The 25,675-nt window shown below is 35.2% G+C and overlaps 1 protein-coding gene across 6 annotated transcripts in view; it reads left to right on the top strand.

Moving 5' to 3' along the window:
- LOC147833028 (uncharacterized) overlaps nt 1-25,675 on the top strand; it is a 425,349-nt gene that overhangs the window by 285,201 nt on the left and 114,473 nt on the right. The window contains exons 4-6 of one of the 6 annotated variants that reach the window (XR_015513159.1): nt 9,210-9,318; nt 10,208-10,331; nt 13,562-13,623. The exons of 3 other annotated variants lie outside the window; for them this stretch is intronic. Coding sequence is in view for 1 of the 3 variants with exons in the window: in XM_087290191.1 (XP_087146317.1) it covers nt 13,562-13,623 (62 nt within the window). In the remaining 2 variants the exon portion in view is untranslated. Of the gene's footprint in view, nt 1-9,209; nt 9,319-10,207; nt 10,332-13,561; nt 13,624-25,675 lie in introns of those variants that run through there. 2 more of the 6 variants (XM_087290192.1, XM_087290191.1) reach the window with 2 other exon arrangements.

Here is a 25,675-nt window from a genome sequence, read left to right on the forward strand (position 1 = left end):
CTTGGGAGCATGCTATTCTCAGATGGCTGATCCTGGACTGTCTGATGTTTGCAAACAAAGGCTCTGTTTACACTTGTTATGAAGATGTGATTTAGTTCAGATGACAACTAGATGAGGGAAACACATTTTTGTTTTGATGTTGGTGTTTTAATCCTATTTTTATTTTCTGGGGGTACACATTTGATCACTAATGTGATTTATTTTATTTATTTTTAATTTGAGGGTCTATGATAAGGTGTATTCATGGGCTTTTCCATTCATCTTATTTTTAAATGGAAAAACCCATGCATACACATATACAAGAATATTAGTTTGCATATAAATCAGTGTTGCCCTTACCGTTATAATAAGGGGTGCCCAGCTCCCACAACAGTACCACATGCCTTTCCTTTAAAGCAGAGATACCCAAAGTTGGTCCACAGTAACTTATGATTTGGCCCGCCATCCCATCTGAAAAGAGAAGGAGAATGATGGGGAGGTGATTGGGGCAAATGACTTTGACAGAGTTTGTCATTTCGGATTTAACATAACCTTTTTTTTTTTTATTGCTGAGCTACAAAAAAAAAAAAAAAGAACTTAAACTAAATGATTAAATTAAACACTGTAAATAAATAAGATTGTTAAAATGTAAATACTGTCAGCAAACTGCACAAGACATCTGCGAGCTAATCAAAGTAAGCTTGACTAGTGTATTCAGCATTGAACTTGTCTTACAGATGGGATTGTTTATGTTTTACTGTAATAAGGTCATTATAAATATGAAATATGATACTGCATTAGTCAATATGATTTACAGCAGCGTTTTCTAGTTATTTTTAAATATTACAGAATAAATAAGAAAATTAATGTAATGTGAATTTATATAGCGCATTTATTGTGTATGGCCATACACCCAAAGGGGTCTCTTCACACCACCACCAGTGTGCAGCATTCACTTGGATGGTGCGACGGCAGCCACAGGACAACAGCGTCAGTGCGCTCACCACACACCAGCTATTGATGGAGTGGAGAGACAGTGATACAGCTAATTCATTGGAAGGGGATGATTGGGAGGCCAGGATCGTAAGGACTGAATGAGGGACTTTGGCCAGGACACCGGGGTTATACCTCTACTTTTTTCGAGAGAGGCCATGGGATTTTTAATAACCACAGAGAGTCAAGACCTCAATTTAATGTCTCATCTGAAAGACGGCGCCCACTGACAGTATAGTGTCCTCTTTACTTTTTACTGGGACATTAGGACTCACACAGACCACAGGTTGAGTGCTCCCTGCTGGTCTTATCAGCACTTCCAACAGCAACCTATAGTTTTCCCATGTGGTCTCCCATCCAGGTACTGACCGGGCGCAGCCCTGCTTGGCTTCAGTGGGTGATCATGTGAGAAAGCTAGCTGCCGGCAAAAAATTTGATTCAAAATACAGGTTTTTCAAATTAAATCCTTATCATCTCTGTGTGAATACAAGAATGCAATTTTGTTAAAACGATGATTTCATATTAAATGTTCAGTATATTCATAGACATCTGTGAGTACTTGACAACCAAAACTACAGTCTGGTCGACTAATGAACGCACAGTGTGTGCATAGACATGTACAGTAGTGTTTCTTTAAAAAGTGACATTACCAATGGGCCTGTGTGCAAAACTTAAAAAAATAATAATATAAATTACATCACAAATAGGATCATGGCATCTTTTAAAGATTAGGGGCCATTTGCCTAGATAAACATAATGGGAGTGTTAACTGAATGCATCTTACATGTGTTTTTGCACCCTCTTTTCTAAAGGAAATGTGCGAATTATGTAATAGTGTGACAAAAACAAGTGTTTGTAAGTTTCTCAGTTAGTCTTGGATTTAACTGAGACATTTTTTATGCATTTCAGCTTAAATCAGCTGATTTATGATGGCTTTTCTTCACAAAGGAATTTTCTTCAGTTTTTGCTGTGAAACTACACACTATTGATCAGACCTTGTTTTCATTTTTTTAAGCAGTTGCTCTTTAAGCTCAGTGATGTAAACCAGCAATGCCTTGTGGCTGAAAGATGAGTCCTGGTGGAAGCTGTAAGTCTGGCTGATTGCAGGTCAGGATGAGTGTGTGACAGACAGAGGCTCAGACGGGATGTCTGCTCATCTTCACTTTCACCAGAGATCTCTCATCATCTCCGCCTTACACTCAGCTCAACACACTGCTGCCATCACTATTGGAATATCTAACTCTAACCGGCAAAGCTCATAGGGAAAAGTCATCCATTGCTTTGTGTTAGATTAATTATTTTAACAGTTGTATTAAAGGCACACATTTTAGAGGGCACCTATGATGAAAATTTGCTTTTAATTTATTTGTCCTCGAGCAGAATATTAATGAAGATTTGTAGCTAAAACCGCGGTCCTTCATGATCCTTCATGAAGTCAAACAAGCAAACAGCAGCAAAAAGGATTTAAGATAATATTGTGAGTGATGTTCAGTTTCTTTCACAGACCATTCATTAACCTTTATAAAACATCATCAACAGTCATATGTGTAATTATTGTCTATTATGCAGTAAATTATGTGTTATATTATATACGTTTTAAGCAATTTTTTTATTTTATTATATACAACAGTTCTGTCTGGTTCTCAATTGGCTGATAGCCGTGTGATAATCTGCAATAACAGCACTCTTACAGCCTTTTCACTCTTCTGTATTACTCCACCCACATAGAGTGACAGCAGATCAATAAACTCACTACAGTTTGACAAATATTGCAGCTGTTGGACAACATAATGTACTTTTGAGGCTTTTTAGGTGAGAATGTAGTTGTTTACATTGCAACTATGCAGTTTATTTATAAGGATACTGCCTATTTTAAACATTTATAATTTAAAGACAGTTTATTTTTTTAGGACGGTAATTTATTTATAATAAAAGACGGTTGCACCACAAGATTATGACAGAGAAATAATTAGTCCTTAGGGGAGAAAAACTCAGCATTTTCCTTTCTTATTTCAAACTACAGCTGATCAAATATTATAAACAGGTCAGTGACATTCTAAATCGATCTTTTATTTCGTATGTTGAATTGCTGTATTTACACCATAGTAATTTGCTAGTTTTTGCTTTGACTTTTTCAAGGTTAATTATTGTGATCTCCCGAACGCCTCTGGTTCCTCATTTAAAAGACTCTCTGTGCTTGATTATCTTCTTTTTATACATAATGAAATGCCATCAAACTGTTGTATTAAAGCAATATTACACTTGTAGCAGTGCAGTATAGCTATATATAAAAGAACAGATTATATATATATATATATATATATATATATATATATATATATATATATATATATATATATATATATATATATATCTATATATATATATGTATATATATATATAGATATATATATATATATATATATATATATATATATATATATATATATATATGTATATATGTATATATGTATATATATGTATATATGTATATATGTATATATATATATATATATATATATATATATATATATATATATATATATATATATATATGTATATGTATATGTATATATATATGTATATATATATATATATATATATATATATATATATATATGTGTGTGTTATTAAAACTTTAGAATTATAAAATATCAAACAGAAAAACTGCAATGAATAAATCACAATTACACAATTCACAAGGATCATAAATCATAATTAGAACCATTATTTACAATTGAGCACCAATAATCAATCAAAATAATTGATCAATGCAGCATATTTCAATCCTTAATGACCATGAACATTAAATTCATGAAATCAACTTCTGATTAAAAAAAAAAAAACATTTGTCTAAAGTGTAATAAATTATTAGTATCAACTTTATAGAAGATAGTTCTACACTTAATTATGGTTTATACCCAGGATCTTAACCAGGCAGTATTTAATAAACTTGCCTTGCCTTATTCATTTACATCTAAAATGTTCATATAGAATCAAACACTCAGTGAAGGTTTTTTGTATGTTTGTATCTCTTCAGCTTCGAAATCAGATAAAATGTGCTAAGAGGGTTTAAGAGGAAGAAATGATAGCATTAAAATATTTTATCAAGAGTCATGCCATCCCCTACTTGAATTTTCTGTACCCGTGAACTGTTGCTGGCATTGATTTCCTGATACACGCTTAGCTCCCGTATCCTTAATTATGTCTATTATCTCTCTCTGAGAGACCAAAAAGGCAGGAAATGACAGATAATTAATACGATGCTGGAGACCTTTGATTACACAGCAGCATCCACTGGTTGCATGGAGACGCAAAGCTCCGTTTCACCTCGACACTTGTCAGAACTTAAGCTCAAATCTTCAGGTGTCTTGAAAAGTGAACAGTTTTAGCTTTGTCTCTGGGAACATGACACACCAGGACAGTATGAGTTAGTGTAAAGTGCTTCAGAAAACCATGAGTGTATGAAACTAAAATTAGTTTCATGTCAGAACGACCAAAAATCAGCCTTTCTGCTCTGAACCTGCTCGTACTTTGCAGCTTAAACCTTTGACAGCTTGTGGAATGAGTTCACAGGGTTTTATTTCTTGCCTTAAAGCGATTCTGAAGTGAACAGGGGTTAAGTGTCTCGGCTGTTGGCAGTTTTGAACAGTTAAAGGACAGTATTTCTGGACAGAGACACACTTTTCTCCGGAGGTACAGTTGACAGGTGTCGCTAATAGAGGTTTGCTGTAAGGATGTGTAGACTGAGTGTCTAAAAAAAAAAAACATCCGCAGATCAACACATCTATCAGTGTTGAGAGAGTGAATATGTGGTTGGAAAGAGACACAACAGCTTGTTACCTTAATTAATAGCTGCTTTTGTGTGATACTGTATTTGGCAATTAATAGCTGCATTGATATTAGAGATACAGCTTTACCTTTAATCTCACTTCAAATAAGTAGAAAATGAGTGCTTTGTAAAGCTAATCATATTTGGAAATCATAATTTGAGGTTTACAGAGTATTGTACAAGCAAAATATTTACTGTTATTTGTGAAATCATGAAATTGTGATGATAAATTGACAATGTAAGTCTGAGTTCATATGAGTGTATACACAATTAGTTCATCATCTGTGATATTAGTTATGTAATATTGCTGAGGCAAAGAAGATTCAATGTGCATACAGATACAGCGCATTTATTGTGCATGGCCATACACCCAAAATGCTTCACTATCATGAGGTGGGGTCTCTCTACCACCTCCAGTGTGTAGCATGCACTTGGATGATGCGATGGCAGCCACAGGCGCCAGTGTGCTCACCACACACCAGCTATAGGTGGAGTGGAGAGACAGTGATCGTGTCAGTTTGGTTGATGGGGATGATTAGGAGACCATGGTCAATAAAGCTATTGAGAGGTTGGTCAGGCCACCAGGGTTACACCCCAACTCTTTCTGAAAAGTGCCATGGGATTTTTATTGACCACAGAGATTCAGGACACCTCATTCAGACAGTTTAGCGCCTCATCCAAAAGATGGTGCTCACTGACAGTATGGTGTTCTTTTCACTATACTGGGGCATTATGACTCACACTAATTGCAGGTTGAGTGGCCCCTGCTGGTCTTACTAACTGCACTTCCAACAGCAACCTAGTTTTCCCATGTGGTCTCCCATCCAGGTACTAATCAAGCTCAGCCCTGCTTCGCTTCAGTGAGTAACCGTTCTTGGGCTGCAGGTTTATATGGCTGTTTAAAATGTTTTATTACATGGCTGTCTGAAATGCTCGATTCTGATTGGTCAGCCACGACATTCCAACCTATGTTATTCCCAAATAACAACTGCTAAATAACACAGGCTCATCCAGGAACTTCGAATTAACTTACTTGATTGTCACTTAATAGGTCTATGTTTACATACAATTACATTACATCTACATTCATATGTATCTGTTTGTCTTTCACACCACTTTTTTTGACAGTTTGGGAACGTCTTTTGAATGAATACTAGCTAGGTTAGTATATGCTTCATTGAAATGGTTTTGTATCTGTCAGCTTTGCACTTAATTAAAAACCATTAGAGCTCTTAATAATGTTTTGTGTCTACTTTGTAATATTTTGTGGCAAGTATCTGTGCAATAAGCAGGATAAAGTACATCCAGGATGGATGTTTTTGCAGAGAATAAAGCCCTTTGGTCTTATAAAACAGTGCTCCACTTTGTGTCTGGCTGTTGATTAGCCTGTTGGGTTTTGTTCTGTGATAACCACCTAGATGTACTTTATTCCTTACTTAACACATGGCATTTCATTGATTATTCTGCTTATTATGTGGTCATTTGTCAAGTTAGACCAGTTCAAACTAATTTTGCTCTTTGTAGCACAATATTTGGCAGAATTTTAATCATTTATGACATGTTATATCTCCTAGTCTCCATTTTTGAATCAGTAACAGGCAGACATAGAAGGAGTGTGCACACAAAAGATAGAGTGTATATGCTCCAGGAAATGACTTGGTCATATCTAATAGCTCATGGTGATGAATTAGCTATCTTTTGCAAGTATTTTCAGCATATTCCAATTTTTTTTTCTTTATTAAAGTATATAATATATTTGCCAGTTCCTGCCTCCTCCTTATCTTGAACTCTGTTTAAACTACATTAGCGTGCAGAAGACGCTAGTTAATACCCGCGCCATCAGCCTCTTTCCGCTCTCACAGAAAATGATTTGACATATTTGACATTTTTTTTCACAGTATTTTCTAAAATACATTTTCTACTGTTTTTGGTTAATTAGAAATATGTATTATTACAAATATATTATTATTATTATTTATGTTATAAATTCATTATTATTAGTTATTGGATAACTGGTTTTTCTGTTCTCTGTATCATATATATATATATATATATATATATATATATATATATATATATATATATATATATATATATATTTCTTAAAGGCGCTAATAAAATGTACTCTAAACATTGTATCAAGATATTAAAAACTGATTTTATTCAATATAAAATCTAAAAGAAATAAGACTTTTTTTTTTTTTTTTTTTTTTTTTACAGAATAAAACATATTATAGGAAATGTGTTTGGTTTGTTAAACATCACTTAGGAAGTATTGTAAAAATAATAGAAATCTCAGAGGAGGGCTAATCATTTTGACTTTATAGTGTCCATTTAGGCATGTAGACCTTGTCAAGACAACCTGCTGCAGTTCAAAACTGAGCATCAGAATAGGGAAGAAAGGTGATTTAAGGGACTTTGAATTAGGCATGGTTGTTAGTGCCAGACGGGCTGGTCTGAGTATTTCAGAAACTGCTGATCTACTGGGATTTTTAAGCACAAGCATCTCTAGGGATTACAGAGAATGGTCGAAAAAGAGCAAATATCCAGTGAGCTGCAGTTCTGTGGGCGCACATGCCTTGTTGATGTCAGAGAAGAATAGCCAGACTGGTTCGAGCTAATAGAAAGGCAATCGTTACTCAAACAACCACTCAATACAAACAAGGTATGCAGAAGAGCATCTCGTTGAACCTTGTGGCGGATAGGTTACAGCAGCAGAAGACCGCACCGGGTGCCAATCCTGTCAGCTAAAAACAGGAAGCTGAGGCTACAATTAACACAGGCTCACCAAAATTGGACAATAGAAGATTGGAAAAATTTTGCCTGATAAGATGAGTCTCAATATCTACTGTGACATTCGGATGTTAGGGTCAGGCTGCTGGTGGTGGTGTAATGATGTGGGGGATATTTTCTAGGCACACTTTAGGCCCATTAGTACCCTATTGAGAATCTTGAATATGACAGTTAGTTCACTGTACTCAAATGGCCTCCACAGTCACCAGAACTCAATCTGATAAAGCACCGTTGGGATGTGGTGGAATGGGAGACTCGCATCATTGATGTGCAGTCGACAAATCTGCAGCAACTGTGTGATGCTATCATGTCAATATGGATGAAAATCTCTGAAGAATATTGAATCTATGTCATGAAAGATTAAGGCAGTTCTGAAGGGGGTCCAACTAGGCACTAGTAAGGTGTATGCAATAAAGTGGCCGGTGAGAGAATATATACAGGTGAACCCTGAATTATCAGGCCCCCCCACCCCCAATTTCTATTTAAAAAAGACAAGATTTCTTCAACACATTTCTAAACATAATAGTTTTAATAACTCATATCTAATAACTGATTTATTTTATCTTTGCCATGATGACAGTATATAGTATTTAACTAGATATTTTTCAGGACACTTCTATACAGCTTGAAGTGACATTTAAAGGCTTAACTAGGTTAATTAGGTCAACTAGGCAGGTTAGGGTAATTAGGCAAGTTATTGTATAACGATGGTTTGTTCTGTAGACTCTCGAGAAAAAATGTAGCTTAAGGGGCAAAAATTTGACCTTAAAATGGTGCTTAAAAATTTAAAAACTGCTTTTATTCTATTCAAAATAAAACAAATGAGACTTACTCCAGAAGAAAAAATATTATCAGCCATACTGTGAAAATGTCTTTGCTCTGTTAAACATAATTTGGAAAATAATTTAAAAAGAAGAAAAAAATTCAAAGGGGGCTAATAAATCTGACTTCAACTGTGTGTGTGTATATATATATATATATATATATATATATATATATATATATATATATATATATATATATATATATATATATATATATATATATATATACATATATATATATATATATATATATATATATACATATATATATATATATATATATACATATATATATATATATATATACATATATATATATATATATATATATATACATATATATATATATATATATATATATATACATATATATATATATATATATATACATATATATATATATATATATATATATATATATATATATATATATATATATATATATATATATATACATATATATATATATATATATATACATTTATATATATATACATATATATATATATATATATATATATATATATATATATATATATATATATATATATATATATATATATACATATATACAAGTGTTTATGTGCTGTGTATTTCACCCAATATATACAGCTGGAATAATTTAGAAAAAAAATCTTTTGCAAACAAACAAACAAAAAGCACACAATGTGATAGCTCTGCTCTGCTCTAATAATAACACAGTGATGGCAGATTGTGCATATATCCATGCTTGTTTGTGTCTGGATTTCAGAAAATACATTTGGATTAAAGTGCCCTTGACCTTACAGGTAATCAGGCTGTTGGTGAATCCGTTGAGGGAGGGAGCTGAGGGAATTCACATGCGCCTTTCCTTTATATAGCAATGGCACCTTTCCAGACTCTCCATGATAAAGAGAGGTAATTCTCACACCATCACCATCAGCACGTGCACATCGACAGCATCTGCATTTACATGAGTTTATTCACTTGAACGTACTGTAGAAGTATATGAGATAGAGAAATATGTATCTTATAGCGCTGGCTAGATGCCAGTTCAGCGAATGAATTATTAAAATATTAGAAAGCTTAGAGGAGCTGTGAATATTCCAGCTAAACACCCACACGCTCAAACATAACCCACTTTCACACAGCCAATCAGTCATATGTGCTCCGCTCTGCTAAAAACACTGCCTGCCTTTCTGACATTTCATCAAGACCACAGCCGCTGAATGAAGGTGCCACAATACTTCACCAAAAGACTTGATCACATAATTGAGTCGCAAAATTGAGAAACGTCCCTCTTCATATGTAAAATGCACAAGTCCAACGAGAAATCCAGCTGCTCTTGGGGAAAACAGTTGTAGATTGTTCATTTCTTATTATATGAAGTTGATATGATGGTTTGTTAAAGCTTTCAGGGGTATTTATAAATAATATCCATCTAATTGGCGCAATATGGCTGCCGTCGCATCATCCAGGTGGATGCTGCACACTGGTGTTGGATGAGAAGAATTCCCCCCAATGTATAAAGCGCTTTGAGTGTCCTGAAAAGCCCTATATAAATATCAGGAATTATTATTGTTATTATTTCAAATTATTTATATTAATGTTCTTATGATGGTGATGATGATGATGATGATGATGATGATGATGATGATGATGATGATGATGATAATTTTTGTAGTTGTTGTTAATTAATACATTTTTTGAGCAAGTAATATGATTTTTTTCTCTATGGACAATAACAATATAATTCATTGCAGTACATATAAATAATTAAATCTATAAATATAAATTATTTTGACAGACAAATTGCAAGTGGATTTGAACTTTCAATGACAGTCAGCGCGTTTCTAAGTTCCTGGATGAGCCTGTGTTATTGAGAGGTTGTTACTGGAAATAACATACCAGTCACGACTGACCAATCAGAAGTGAGTATTCCAGAGTGAGTAATAATATTATATAATTTCGTAGACACAACATTGAAGTAAACAAATAGTAAGAAGCATGATATGCTTATTGTTTTAAAACATATGCTTGTGCTGTCATGTAGTGCTGTCATGAATATTGTTTAAAAAGGTGGTGGTACAGACCGAAATCAATATCTATATCCATTAATTTTTTGCCATTGATTCAGTGCAATATGTATGTATGTATGTATGTATGTTAAAACAAACAAACAGGATTACTTGTTCTGACCTGAACCAAAGTCTCTTTAAGGCAAGTCATTTCACTCAGAGGTCATGTTTGAAATGCTACTTGGGCAGTATGCTCTGGCTTTCTGTCCGAATGGGAAAATGTCAAATTCTCAAAAACTGTTTGCCAAGCGTACGATTACATTATATATTTGGAATCACCAATAAAATTAAACATCATTCCAGATATGGACAATGGTGTTTTATGGAGTATTCCCGCAAGGGCCTGTGTCCGTAGCTGCTTGCACTCTAAGCAGTCGCACTTCATTTATTTATTTATTTGACCATAGCCTCACTCTTTTTTATTCATTTTGCTGCAGCTCCACTCTTTTTATATATTTTCTTGTAGCCCCATGAGCAAAATGCAGCCTGCAGGTTAATGATGATGTAATTTTCTACCCCAAACAGCGGCACTTTGCTCATCATATATGATAAGTTAAATAAGAGATACATGAGAAATAAAAAATTGATGATGAAAAGAGCAAAGATGGCGATGAAAAGGCCAGAATTAAAAAAGCTGAGTGCATTTTTCGTTAAAACCAGCGGCAGCGAGAGTACAACATCACATAACGACGATGAAACGGCCGGTAGGTCAACATTAAATAAAAATAAAATAATGAGCCAGACCCCGTGACGTTACCAAGCACCTGTCATGAACCCAACACACTAGAATGGGCAGGTAGGATTGTCATTGAGTGAATTTAGGATTTCGAAAAATTATTTCTTTATTTTTGTGACTGAAGTTGATTGTGTTAGAGGAAGATATTACCAAACGCACCAGCGTAGCAGCGCCATTGTGGTCCAGTAGTCAGCACGTTGCGTTATGACGCCGCCGACCCAAGTTTGCGTTACCTGAGTAGTTTTTTTTTTCTTACATTTTTAGTGTTAAGACATATAATACTGTTTGGGTTACTTATATAGGTGTTCATATTTTATTTTTATTTTTTGTATGACCTCCATTACAAAGTGCTGGATATCTATAAAGAATTTTGCACAGAATGTATATTCAGATATTGCAGGAAAACACATTGTGATGTTTTAAAGAATAGTGTTGGAGATTTAGCTACCCTTTAATGTTCTCATATTTATGAAAAACATTTTAAGTTCTAAAGCAACTGTGTCCTTGAAAAAGACGTGATAGTGTCATCAGAAACTGAATTGGGAATTACGTCATTTTTATTTAGTCTGTCGTTAACTAAAGTGGGCTGGTCTAAGCCTTTCAACTGCATCAACCGTCTCATAAGTTTTCTTTTCTAAAATCAGCATTTTTTCAGGTTGACCGAGCTATTGTGCATGCACATTTGAAAAGAATGAAATCATGACACCAACCTCATTTATCCGACCCCATAGTTTTTTGCGATTTTGTGATCACTAAATTCAACGCAAAATTAACAAAAAAGTCGCAAATTTTTGCGATCCTGCAAAGTTCTAATTTTAAACACAAAATAATTAGCAAAAAATGTAAATAATCTCATAAAACATCCAATTCCAAACCATAGTTATTATATGTTATTCCATACTTTAGTTATTTCCATTTGCAATTAATTGTTTTATCTGACTTATAAACATTGCATATACAGCGCACGTGATGTACCTGCAAATGAGTGTCTCTCGAAAAGTGACATCAGACTCCATGGGAGCAAATATCTAACAATCGGAGCAATGGAACAGATAGAAAAGCAAGCAGCTTACAATGATGGAGATTAGTTCAAGGATGAAGGCCGCTGGACATGACCGAATTGAAGGACAGTATTTGTGCTTTACATGTATGGCTGGTATTATGATGTGCATCAAATCGATAAATGTTTTCGTTTAACTATTTTCCTGCAGTTAATAAGAGAAAACGTTTCACTGGCATTGACGAGTTTTACAGCAGTCTGTGTTTTATCATGTATTATAGTAGGGGGAAGCCCTAACGCATTTCCATAGGTGAGGTACGAGATGTGAGATGCTCCGAAGAGTGAAATCTGAGAGAGAAAGTAAAATCGTGGATAAAAATAAGATTTATACAACCTTCCTTTGCTTTCATCCCTACCGATTTAGATCTGTTTCAGATCTTGTCTCGACACAAGGCCAAAATAAAGAAGCTTTGTTTTTATAATTTGTGTCATTGTGTCAGATTGCACACCTAACATAGTAGGCTACCTATGGTAAATAAGATGTCATATATATGTTATATATTTCTGGGAATTACCACCACAAAATCAGTCATTTTTATCGCAAAAAACAAATGTGAAAAACTAGGGGGTCTGATTTATGGCCATTCTACACATCTCATACCTCTGAATAATGCTTCGTCAGATCAATTCTCTTCTGAAGTAATTCACAACTTGGTCTTGATGGCGAACCTTCTCCAGAAATGAAAGTGACTCTTTGTTTACAAGTTTGGGCGTTTGAGTTGTTGCTGTCATGTGATGTGCATTCAACAGGACGGACTGTACCTCATGTTCATTTCATACAGATTACAAAACCAAAAAACTTTTGTTTTCAAGTGTAGTTGGTTCATTTAAAAGCACAGATTTCAAGCTTTATCTGGATCTATTTCTAATGTCTGTGAAGCAAGTATTTGATGACAATCTAGTGAGTTTGTTTACAAGAAAAACTGTCAGCACAATAAAAGCACACATCTGGTCTATACATCAGTCTATAGAGATCGATGATTGGCTTCTGTACTAGTGGGCAGGGCTTCATTCGCTATATTGACCGTTACACGTTTCCAAGTTCTATACTAAATGATCGACAAGTATTGTGTATTCTAGAGTCTTTGCCTGTACTAATAAGTAGGTAAAACTAGTCGTTTGAAGGATACTGGTTCAAAACAGAGAATTTAGATGACAGTATCTAATTAGGGGCTTTACTGTGATCCTAAATGAAATATTTTAATATGTAATCAAATGACTCTTATATTAAATATGCATGATTTCAAAAAATTCTAAATGAAGAGCTGTATCTTCATGTGTTTTCAGTTCAGTCTGGTGTGTTTCTGGACTTGCTCCTGCTGGAGGCCTGCTGGAGAAAACAGCGACTGGTAATTAGCCAGTGTTGACCTGATTTTGCAAATCTCTGTAAATATTTCACAGTTGTTGATGCGAAACATTACAGGCTCTGTACATTTGTTTAGTCCTTCAGATCTCTTGATTGCTCTTCAATCAGTAGTTTCTCTTTGCTCTGGAAGTTGCTGCTGTTCCTCATAGGTTGAGCTTTTTATTTTCTATTTGTTACTAGGCAACGGTTCACCCACATGACGTTATGTTGATGACTGAGAATGTTTTGTTCAGGATCACTGCTACATTAAAGGCACTTCCATGTCATATTTCATATAATCACCTCTGATTTTTAATCTAAAATGTTACATTTATCTCTCAATTGCACTAATAATTAAATACACACACACACACACACACACACACACACACACACACACACACACACACACACTATATATATTTTTGGTACTCAATTCATCCTATTATTTTACAAAAAGGATGACATGGTGGCTCAGTGGTTAGCACTGTCACCTCACAGCAAAAATGTCGCTGGTTCGAGTCCTGGCTGGGCCAGTTGGCATTACTGTGTGGATTTGCATTTCTCTCCTCCAGGTGCTCATGTCTTCCCCACAGTCCAAAGACGTGATTCAGCAGTATTGAGAACAAATTCATGGAATCAGGCTGCCAAAAGAATGCTTCATATTCACAGCTGAAGCCCGCGTACTACTTTTATCATTGGAGTTTATAAAAAATACACAACAAAATTAATCATGCTTAAATCTAAATCATGCCTTCAACAGATGGAATCTTCAAAGAGTGATCATCCCTTGATTGAAAATATTTCAACTAAAGTTCACCACCTACAAAACAAATTTTACCATATCATTTTTTGCTGGATACCAGGACATGTTGGACTTTCAGGAAGTGAACGAGCGGATGCAGCTGCTAAAGCTGCACTAAAACAAGCTGTAAACAAATGTCAAACTTCTCCATCAGAGATGAGACCTTTTATTCACAATTATATTTTAAACAAGTGGCAAGAGGAGTGGGATACTCTGGAAAACAATAAATTACACTAAATCCAGCCTGAAATTAAACACATGGGTATAAGACATTTTAAGAAACAAACTGATCGAGTCATTTTTACCAGATGTCGTATTGGAGATACAAGATTAACACACAACTTTTTACTCAAAGATGAAGACCCTACCCAATGTTTGCACTGTAAAACCCCATGGACCGTAAAACACATTTTACTGGACTGTCCTGCTTTTAATGACTCCAAAAAGACTTTTTATGATGAGAACTCTCTTAAGGACATTTTTAACAAAGTGACACCAGAAAAAGTATTAGGATTAACATGTATTAACCAGAAAAATCGGTAACACTTTACAATAAGGTTCATTAGTTAATGCATTTACTAACATGAACTAATCATGAACAATACTTGTACAGCATTTATTAGTCATAATTGAACATTTACTAATGCATTATTAACATTAATGTCCATGCTTGTTAACATTAGTTAATGCACCATGAGTTAACATGAACTAACAATGAACAACTGTATTTTCATTAACTAACGTTTATTAACATGAATAAATACTGTAGTAAATGTATTGTTCATGGTTTGTTCATGTTAGTAAATGCATTACTTAACATTAACTAATGAACCTTATTGTAAAGTGTGACCGAAAAATCTTATTTAAACTGTATATTCAATTATTTATTTTTTTACCGTTGATATTTGTTAATTGCTAAAATGCTCTTGCCATGAAAATAGCCTTAGTAGCTGACATGGCAATACATAAATAAAGAATGAATGAATGAACAGCAGTATTGAATAAGCTAAATTGCACTAGACATGCACTAAAGGGTGGGCCATTTATATGGATACACCTTAATAAACGTATTGGGAATTTCACAACAAAAACAATGGTGTGCTTGGTTTTAAATGCAACTTTATTCTTTCATGAGTTATTTACAAGCCCCCTCACATTTACTAATGTGCCACAAACAGGACGTTAATATCACCAACCTTTGCCATTTTATTAAGGTGTGTCCATATAAATGGCCCACCCTGTATATCAATATTATGAATTGAATGAACTAAATTGTCTTTAGTGCACGAGTGTGTGTGTGAATGAGAGTGGATGGGTGTTTCCTAATACTGAGTTCTGGCTGGAAAGGCATTCGCTGCATAAAACATACGCTGTTCATTCCGCTGTGGCGACCCTCTGAATTAGAGACTAAGCTGAAGGAAAATGAATGAATTAATATTATAAAAGTAGTAAAGGTAATTAGCATTATGATAATTAATTTAGAAAAATTCGTGTAAATAAATAACATACTTGTGCCTTTATTTTATTTATTTTTATTTCATTTTTGTTTTATTTTTAATTTTATTTTAGTTTGTTTTTATTTTTTATTTTTTTAACTTTATTTTTCAATTTAATTTAATTTAATATTTTTCATTTAACTTTGTTTATTTTTTTGTTGATTTTTATTTTATTTTTTATTTGATTTAATTTGATTGTATTTTATTGTATTTTTATATTATTTTGTTTTGTATTTTGTATTTTATTTTTTATTTATTATTATATTTTTTATTTAATTTAGTTTAATTAAATTTGATTTAATTTTTTAACATATTTTATTTTACTTTGTATTTTTTGTATTTTAATAACTCCAAATCCCTGGATGCTTCTTCATCAAATTTACTAATTATTTGTGTTTATATTCATGAGTCCATATTAGCTCTTGCACTATGAACAAATATGACTTTACAGTTTAAAATTAAAATAAAATCTCCTCTGAAATGAATCTGCATGCGGTTAGGTTTTATCTCGTCTTTCTGGCAAATGGCTGAGGTTAGAAGAGTCATATAAAACGATAGAATGATGGATCTGGCTTAAGCTCTAATACCAAACTATAGTAAATCACTCATCTGTTGGGACATATGACAGTAAAGTCAATTTGATCTGATATATGGCAGCTGCAGTTTCACACAGCCTCTGCAAAAAAAGTACTGTCTTATTTGAATTATTTTATCATCATTCTCTCTTAGTTTCTATATGTTCATTCATTTGTATTATTATTATTATCATCTTATGTGTCTATATTCTCATTGGCAGCACAATAGGAGCACATTTTAAACTGTACAACATTTTTGACTGAGAAGATGTTAAACATTCTTATGTATGGATGCAAATGCATGAAGTAGCCTTAGCTGATGAATATTAATTAGGCTATATATGTTTAGGACTTGCTGGAGTTCTACATGCTAATTTGACACTGAGATCTAATATCAAATCACTTTAGGTTTATTGTTAATTGATATTCAATTTGCTGATTGAGTCTGTAGACTGAGGTTTGAATTTTATAAACTGAAGGACATGATTGGAAAAAGGAGAAAAGGATTGGTTGTTTATTAAATGGTGAATTTATTGATTATTTCTGTTTTATATATTTTTTAAATGTGTTAGATTTTTTTATTTAGTTTTTTTTTTGTTAATTTATGGCTTATATTTATAAATTCAAAGAGGTAACTAAAATATAAAGTTTACTAGGGGTGTAAATCTACACAACAGTCTCACAGTTCAGATCAATTACATTTACAGTTTTTGTGATGGGGATCTTGGGTTCTGCTGTACCCTCAGTGTCAGTGAAAGACTGTCCCAGTAAACTCACAAGAAGTGAAATGTGCCCATAAGTGTTGTTTTTTTTAATAGTTGTCACAGTCACTATATAGATCGCTGGAGAACTGCAAATCTGCCACTAAATGAACTAAAATTCCTGTCATGCACCACACACTCACACCTGTTCCTGTTTCACCTTGATTACACACACACACACACACACACACACACACACACACACACACACACCAAGCCGGCGGATAATTATAAACAGATTACTTGGACTTTAAAAGTAGCACACACATACACCACTCTTGTCATACTGTATTGTGAACATTAGGATGCATTTCCCTTGCTTTGCTTGCCTTGCCCTGCCATGTTTGACCCTTGCTTTGTTCTTTGTGTTTACATTGCTTCCTGCCTGTACTGACCATTCACCTGTTTATTGACCACGACTCTGGATTCCCTGCATGCATCTGTTTGCCCTTGTTTTGACTATTGCTTACCAGATCATTCTCATAATAAACAGCCGGTACTCGAACCAGCAACCTTCTTGCTGAGCCCCTCCCAATGGTGTCATGACAAATTACACCAGAAAACTATTAGTACATCATAACTCAGCCCCCCCACTAAAATTGGCCTAGCGGTGCCTAAGTCTGTTACTATACCAATACCAAATTGTCCTCGTCTGCATCACACTGCACCTTAGAAAATATTTATTTTGACACCATGCTCTTTACAGAAAGATTTAGTACAGCATGTTTGTTTACAAAAAACACAATTTATACATTTGATTTATTAGTGTTCATGAATCTAGTTTTCAAAAAAATTTACTTTGCATTTCAGCTACAATGATGCAAAGTACATTTATGTAAATGCTCATTTATTTGTTATCAAGTTCAGTGACACACATTTAACTTTTAAGTGCTTGATGCTTGAAAATGTACTGTAGCACAGCATGTTGGCTGGATTAATTGATTGAGTGATTTATTTATTTACAAATTCAAAACTAATATAGTTAATTTTAAATTCTTTTCAAGCCATTTATTTGATATCTAATCAATTAAGAAACAACACCTCCCACTATTGACAAGTCTTTTTATGACAGTCTGTGTCTAGTATTATGATAAAATATCACTTGTCCATAATAAGTTATGGGACTTCTTGGACTTCTTGTGTGCGAAATATAAAGATAATAAGAGAAAGGCTAGATCAGATTACATGTATAAATAAAGAAACATACAGATAAACAAGCAAGTGTTGATGGACAGAAACTTCTAGTTGTGTCATTATTAGATTTTTTTTATTTTATTTTTTTTCCGAAAGCAGATGCTTGGTTAATTGACATGATGCACAATGTGCTCATATATTCATAGCAGAAAATATTCTGAGCCTTCAAATTTTGTTGAAAATAATTATAAAAACACTAGCAAGGAAAGATTTAATTGCTAGACTCATGAACATTTTCATTGTTGTATGTTTTGAAATCCATTACATGAAAAGGTTTATTTTAAATAAATTATTATTTAATTATTTATTCAAAAACATGACTAAAATATAAAGTTTCTTTTTAGATTTGTATATTCCTTAAATCTTAGCACAGCATGTTGCCTTTCCCCCCTCTTAGCAAACAAGGTCAAATTCCTACACTAATGTAAAGTGAAAGATCCACAGAATATTGCTGTTTTTATTTGATTTAATGTATAATATGCTCATATATTCTTAGCAAAACAAAATATTGTGATGGCCTTTATATTCAGTTAAAAAATTATAAAAACATTGGCAAGGAAATAATCAAAGAGCCCATATTTTGCATTATAAAAGGTCTTATTTTGGTTTTGGGGGTTTCCAACAACAGGCTGATATGCATGCAAGGTCAAAAAAACACTTTCATTGTCTTATAATATGTATTTATTTGAACTAATTATTCCAACTGATTGGTCTAATGACCCATTATGTTGTGATTGGTCGACTGGGTTCAGTGCGAGACAGAGAGAAATGCCCACCACGGCTATGAAGTAGCACAAAGTATGTGTGAGAGCACAATGCAGGAGTGCGTTAAAGCAATGCTGTTAAACACCTTCATAGTACTCTACTCTTAATGCTAACTCCAAGTAATAATAATGACACACATTTAGTATTAATCCACACAGTGGCACATTTTGAAAATTGACCGCGCCACATGTGTGAGGAACAACTGATGTTGGCCATAGCAAAGACAAATGGCAGAGGATCGTGAGTTCAGAAACACATTTAAATCACTAAAGGAAGAAGCAGCCCTCTATGGGTCCCCCTGCAGGTGCACCGGAAAAAGGGTGGTTTGCCATCTCCAGCTTGGAGGAAAGTTCTTGTCCCAGGTGGAGGAGTTCAAGTGAAGAGTTTAGATGCAAAATGCCATCAGAAATTTTTCTTCTAAAATTATTTTTATCAGGCTCCTGTGTGTATGTTCAGTAATATCACTTTTATGGCAAAGTATAAGTCCTTTTCCTGGTCTTTAAAGTGAAATATCACAACATAAACAAAGGAGGCTGAAAAAAATAATTTTCAATGGAAATTTTTGCACCTGAACTCAAGTATCTTGGGGTTCTGTTCACAAGTGAGGAAAGGATGGAACGTGAGATTGACAGGCGGATTGGTGCAGCAGTAGCAGTAATTATGTCCGCGATTTATGTCCTGGGAGGTACGTATTCGAGCGTTTTTTTGTTTTCGCGGATCCGCGAGAGGCCGCTGTGCGCGCTTATTCGCGTCTCGGGTGCCTCTCGGGAGCGCGCGCCGTTCGCGCCCGCGCCGTTCGCGCCCGCGCCGTTCTCGCGCGAAAAGCCGCCGGATCGGCCGACTCGGCCGCCCTCCTCGTCCTCCTATTCTCCTCCTCCTTCCCTAAACCCGAGCGACGGTTCACAAAAGCCGTACAGAAAAAAAAAAAAAAGCAAAAGCCCTCGTCTTCAATTTCGACCGCGTTTTCGGATCCTGCCACGTTCTCGCCCTTATTTTTCGGATTCCGTTTTTCGTCTTACTTGATTTCCGGAACCTGCTGTTCCCCAGACTCAATCCCGGTCGTCGTCCACCGCAGCCGGCTCCACCGTCGTCCACCGCGGTTGCCTCCGCTCCGCCGACGCAACGCTGTGAGCTAAGCGGACAAATTGATTGCATCGGGAAAGCCCTCCACTCGGAGGCGAGCCGTCGGCCGGTGGGTGTGAAGAGGAGGGGCGGAGCGGCGCCACACCGCCCCGCAGCGTTCGCTCGAAAAAAAACTAAACGCGGCCTTTACGTACCTCCGGCCACGTAAATCGCGGTCTCCAGAAACGTCTGCGGGGCTATGTTTCCAGAATGAGCTTGGGTTGACTATGTCTCTCGGCTGGCCTGGGAATGCCTCGGGATCCTCCCGGATGAGCTGGAGGAGTGTCTGGGGAGAGGGAAGTCTGGGGTTCTCTCCTAAGACTGCTGCCCCCGCGACCCGGCCCCAGAAATGTTGTTGAAAATGAATAAGGATAAATGTAGGGTTTACGTTCATATTTAAACCTCAGCTGGATGTTTTCATTCACTCAGTGCTGTGTCACACACTGCATGGAAGTTCATTTTCAAAAACCCATAATAGCAGCTCTTTAAATGCTAGACGAATGTACATTTTGCATAGCATGTTTGTATGTTTTGGCATTATTTTTAGACAAGTTATTTTTTTATTTATTCAAAAAACATCTCTTAAATCTAAAAAAATAATATGTTATGTCTAATAATAATGTGTTGCCTCATTCCCTTTTTTACTGAACAAAGTCAATATTCGACATGCATGTCAAATGAAAGATCCACAGAATATTGCTCTTTTTAAAGTACGTGCAAAACGGCACTTTGAGCTGTTTGATATAACAGCAGGACCCGAAACGACATCAAATTATACCCTGCATCAGAAATGATCTTTAAATGTGAGTCGGCGAAGGTAGATATTTAACTATCAGCCTGCTGGTTTTTGGTATAGTCAGCTCCGGCACGCCTGACAGCCGCTGTCTAGGAAAGGCAAAGGAATCCATAGCCAGTTTTAAGAAGGGGAGCTGAAGAAAGAGGCATAGATTTTCTCCTTGAGAGTCCTTCCACATCTGAGCCGTGGAGAGACAGTAGTGGCCTCAATTGCAGTGTGAAAGACACCAAAAGAGTGTGGATGTTCACATGGACTGCAGCTGCATTACAATTACTGATGCAGTGCAGCAACAACAACCCTCAGCCTCGGCTAAGGGCATCTATGACTGAGCTATTGAAAAAATAAATCATTTTTTGCACCTTCGGGGATCTCCGAAATCAGAGTTTTATGGTGATAGAGCGAAAGGTTAATCCCCATGTATGCAAGAAGAGATTAGAGCCAGGTTACAGTCTCACACCTATTCAGAGTCAGATAAGACTGAGAATCATGGGAGATGTGGGCCAGATAGGACTGTGCATTTATCACATAATAGATTCATACATGCGGATACTTTACTGACATTTCTGGACTGATAGCTTATTGACTCAATTCTTCACGTTTCATCACGTTTTATCAAAGGACCGGTGTATTAAAGGACGTTTTTTTAAGAAGGGAATAATATTGCTGTTCTGTTCTGTCCTCTATTTGTTTGATCTGTTTTATACAGTAAATATATTTATTTAAATATATATTTAACTGCAAGTTTAGAAAACACTTTAAAAACACAATGGGAAAACATTTTCATCAGTTCGACAACGAATGAACGTGCAAATTCTAACAACACAAGCAAATACAGAAACCCACTGCAAATAGCACAGAGCACCATGGAAATATGTTGGACACTTATTCTTCTGAGGTGACCTGTCAGGACCACTCTCTACGTGAATGCAAGTCTGTTTTCTGCGTTCTTGGAGTTAAGAAACAGCCAATAAGAGAACGACTAATTTAAGAAGTATACAGCTGAACAAGCAGGTGTTGATGGACAGAAATTTCTAGTTGTGTCATGGATGCAGATGGTTAGTTGATTGATTTGATGTGTAATATGCTCATATATTTCTAGCAGAAAATATTCTAAGGGCCTTCAAATTTACCTAAAAATAATAATAAAAAGCACTGGCAAGGAAAGATTTAAATGCTAGACGCAGGAACATTTTGCATAGCATGTTTGTATAGATGGGCGACGTGGAGGCTTAGTGTCGAATATGGCTGCTTCCTGTTTAGAGTCAGCAGTATTGTCTGAGATCTGAGTATTCAATTTAATTCAATCAATCTTTTTTTTTTCTATAGCGCTTTTACAATTGTGTCATGGCATCTTTACATAGAAGTTTACAGTGAATTAAAAGTTCAGTTTAGTTTTCAGAGTTTAAGTTCAGTTTAGTTCAGTTCAGTACAGTGTGGTTTATTATTCACAGTGTGTATGTTAGCAAGAACATGTGGCATTTTGGTGAAAGATGTGAAGATCACTCTGTCAATTCATGACAGAGTCCCACAGAAAAAAGTGTTTGACAGGTGGTAATTTGTATGTACCTTTTCTTTCTTTATTTATGATTTGGTTAAAACAAAGACCATGTGAGTCAGGTAGTTGAAACGGTGGGCTACAAATAATTATATCGAAATGAACTTTTCATGAATAATTAATTCACAGCCGCCTACGAAGACAATGCCATCGTCCATCGGGATGTTTCACATTAGACATAGTATATTTTGTTAATGTACTTAAGTAGATTTTTCTGGTATCAGTACTTTACTCCATTATTTCTTTCTTTTTAACAACTTTTTACTTTTACTCCTTACATTTTTACACAAATATCTGTACTTTCTACTCATTCCATTTTTAAACACAGTTGTTACTTTAGTTTTCATGTGTTTGTTGGTGCGATCTGTATTATTTCTTGGCATTGCGCAATTTGAGCCCCTTTTCTTTGTCATTGCGCACCTGCGTGCTGCAGTGCGTGGATTTTTTAACCAAAGCTGCCACGCACCTTATGTAGACTGTATTTATCTGTATTTGTACTGCAGTCATCTGTAGCACACCTTTGTGTTGTCTTTAACCGTGTTGTCCTGGTACTGAAGTTTTATAAACGTTCATTTTCCACTAACATTTATGCTCTGATGGGTGTGCTCTTAAACGCTGCTGATTTGACATAGTATTCAGCAGTGCTCAACAGAAATGACTGTGATCGGCCTTGAAGGTCATCAGTTAACTGCTCTTCACTGAGAGCAAACAGAGATACACAAACACTGGAGCATTTTAAAGCTGCAAAGATCAGTCGATTGCTTGTGTGAGTTTGCACTTGGTGAACATCGGCGAAGTGTGGTTAACTGATGACCTCCACGACCAATCGCAGTAATTTCTGTTGAGCACTGATGTGAATAATATGGCAAATCGGAGATGTTGCGCTCAACAGTGCTTAAATGTTAGCGAGAAATTGATGTTTTTTATAAATTCCAGTACCCAATTTCAGCATCATGACAAGTCAAATATAATGAAAGAGTCAGTTCAATAACTTGAGTTTGATAAATCGTGTGTTTAGGAAAGAAAACGTAAGGCGGTCAAATATTAAATTTGTGTTGTTTTCTTTTCGCTGATAAGATATTCAGCCAGGTACACAAAATTCTTCTGTGACTCTGGGGATACTTCTGGGTTTCTTCCCACCGCAGCCTTTATTTGGCTTTTTAAATGGCGGTCACGTGAAATCAGTCCATAGGACACATTTTGCTCAATCGGATCACAAGTAAACAAGAGAGACACATTCCAGTGCAAATATATGCCGTTTAAATTATTAAGGTTAGAATCTTTTGTCCACTTCCAATCATACTGAATGGGATTTTTCTGTTTTTTCAATCTAATACTGCAAAAAAGGGCTTTTTTGGTGAAGATTTGTACATTTAGTACTAAAACTATCAAATTACTTTATAAAAACTTTATGCATTGCGCTGTATGAAAATGATGTCGCTCCACTCCCACAGTGATCAGCATTTGAAGTGGATCAAAACCGTTCATCAAAGTTGATCTAAATCTATTGAACAATACTTATTAGGGCTGCACGGCATTGAAAAAAGGATATTTCATTATTTCGTTATCGAACTACATAATAAAATATCAAAATATATACTGTATATAATTTCACAATATGGCATATTATAACTCTATTTGGATAGAATCAGAGGACGCCCTCTGGCATTTGGAAGAATTGCTCAAATTACTGCTTTCATTAATTGTGATTTCAATTGGATTAATCGCCCAGCCCTATCTTTTTTTTTTCTGTTCATTTCTAAAACCTGTCCTTCGACATATTTCCATTGCAGCACATTTCAGTATTTGCCTTTGTCTAATTGACAAGGTTTTCTCAATTTGTTTATCTAATTTCATGTGTTTTCTTAACTTGCCACCATAGTTTTACCTACGAATTGTTATTCGTATTTATTCCCAACTGTTTACACAGGCTACACAAAAAGCCAGATGGAAGAAGGCAGAATAAATAAATGTAAAATATATATATATATATTTCCAAAAGCTTGATACAGAAGACCCTGCAGATAAAAAAAAGCAGAGCCTGAACCCTCGAGGAAAGGTTAAAACTTGTTCATTTAAATATTTCTGCAATACAAAAAAAAAGAAGAATCAGGAGTTTCTGAAATGAAAACTGAAGCTTTCTTGTGCATGTGCTGGGGTGTCCATACTAAACAGGTTCCTGTCTCACATTAAACTCGATCAGAAGAGAGGTGTTGTTGTTTTTTTTCCAAGTTGTGAACAAACACAGTCCACAGATGGAGGCAGATTCATCACATATTACCATATGGCCAAAAGCTGGATTTAAGTCTGTACTCATGGTACGCATGTTACTTTTAATTTGTGCTTCTTTAAAAATGACAAGTACTGCAAATATTGGCTAAAAAGATGTTTGATCCTACCAGCTGCATGAAGCAGAGCAAAATAATAACAGTATATAACAGTTTTTCACTATTTGTAAAACACGTCGCCTCACAGCAAGTCACTGGTTCAAGTCCCGGCTGGGCCAGTTGACATTTCTGTGTGGAGTTTGCAAGTTTCTCCGTGTGTTGGTTTCCTCTGGGTGCTCCAGTTTTCCCCACAGTCCAAGTATAAGTTAATTGGGTAAACAAAATTGGTCTTTGTGTGTGTGTGTGTGTGTGTGTGTGTATGTGTGTGTGTGATATGTTTTTGTGACTTATCAGGACACAAATCTGTATAATGACATGGGTATGACACAGGTATTACAAAAAAGAGGTGAAATATGAGGACATTGGTGACGTCCTCCTTTCTCAAAATGAGTATAAATCCTACAAAATGAGTTTAATCAGAGAGTAAAGCTGTACACAGTCTCCTGTGATGGTTGGGTTCAGGGGTGGGGTGGGGTGAGGACAATATAATATACGGTTTGGACAGTATAAAACTGCATATATAAGAACTACAGTTGAAGTCAGAATTATTAGCCCCCCTGTTTATATTATCCCCCAATTTCTGCTTAATAGAAAGATTTT

The sequence above is a fragment of the Danio rerio genome, chromosome 17 (genome assembly GCF_052040795.2).
Source record: "Danio rerio strain M-AB ecotype USA chromosome 17, GRCz13ab, whole genome shotgun sequence".
NCBI classification, from domain to species: Eukaryota; Metazoa; Chordata; class Actinopteri; order Cypriniformes; family Danionidae; genus Danio; species Danio rerio.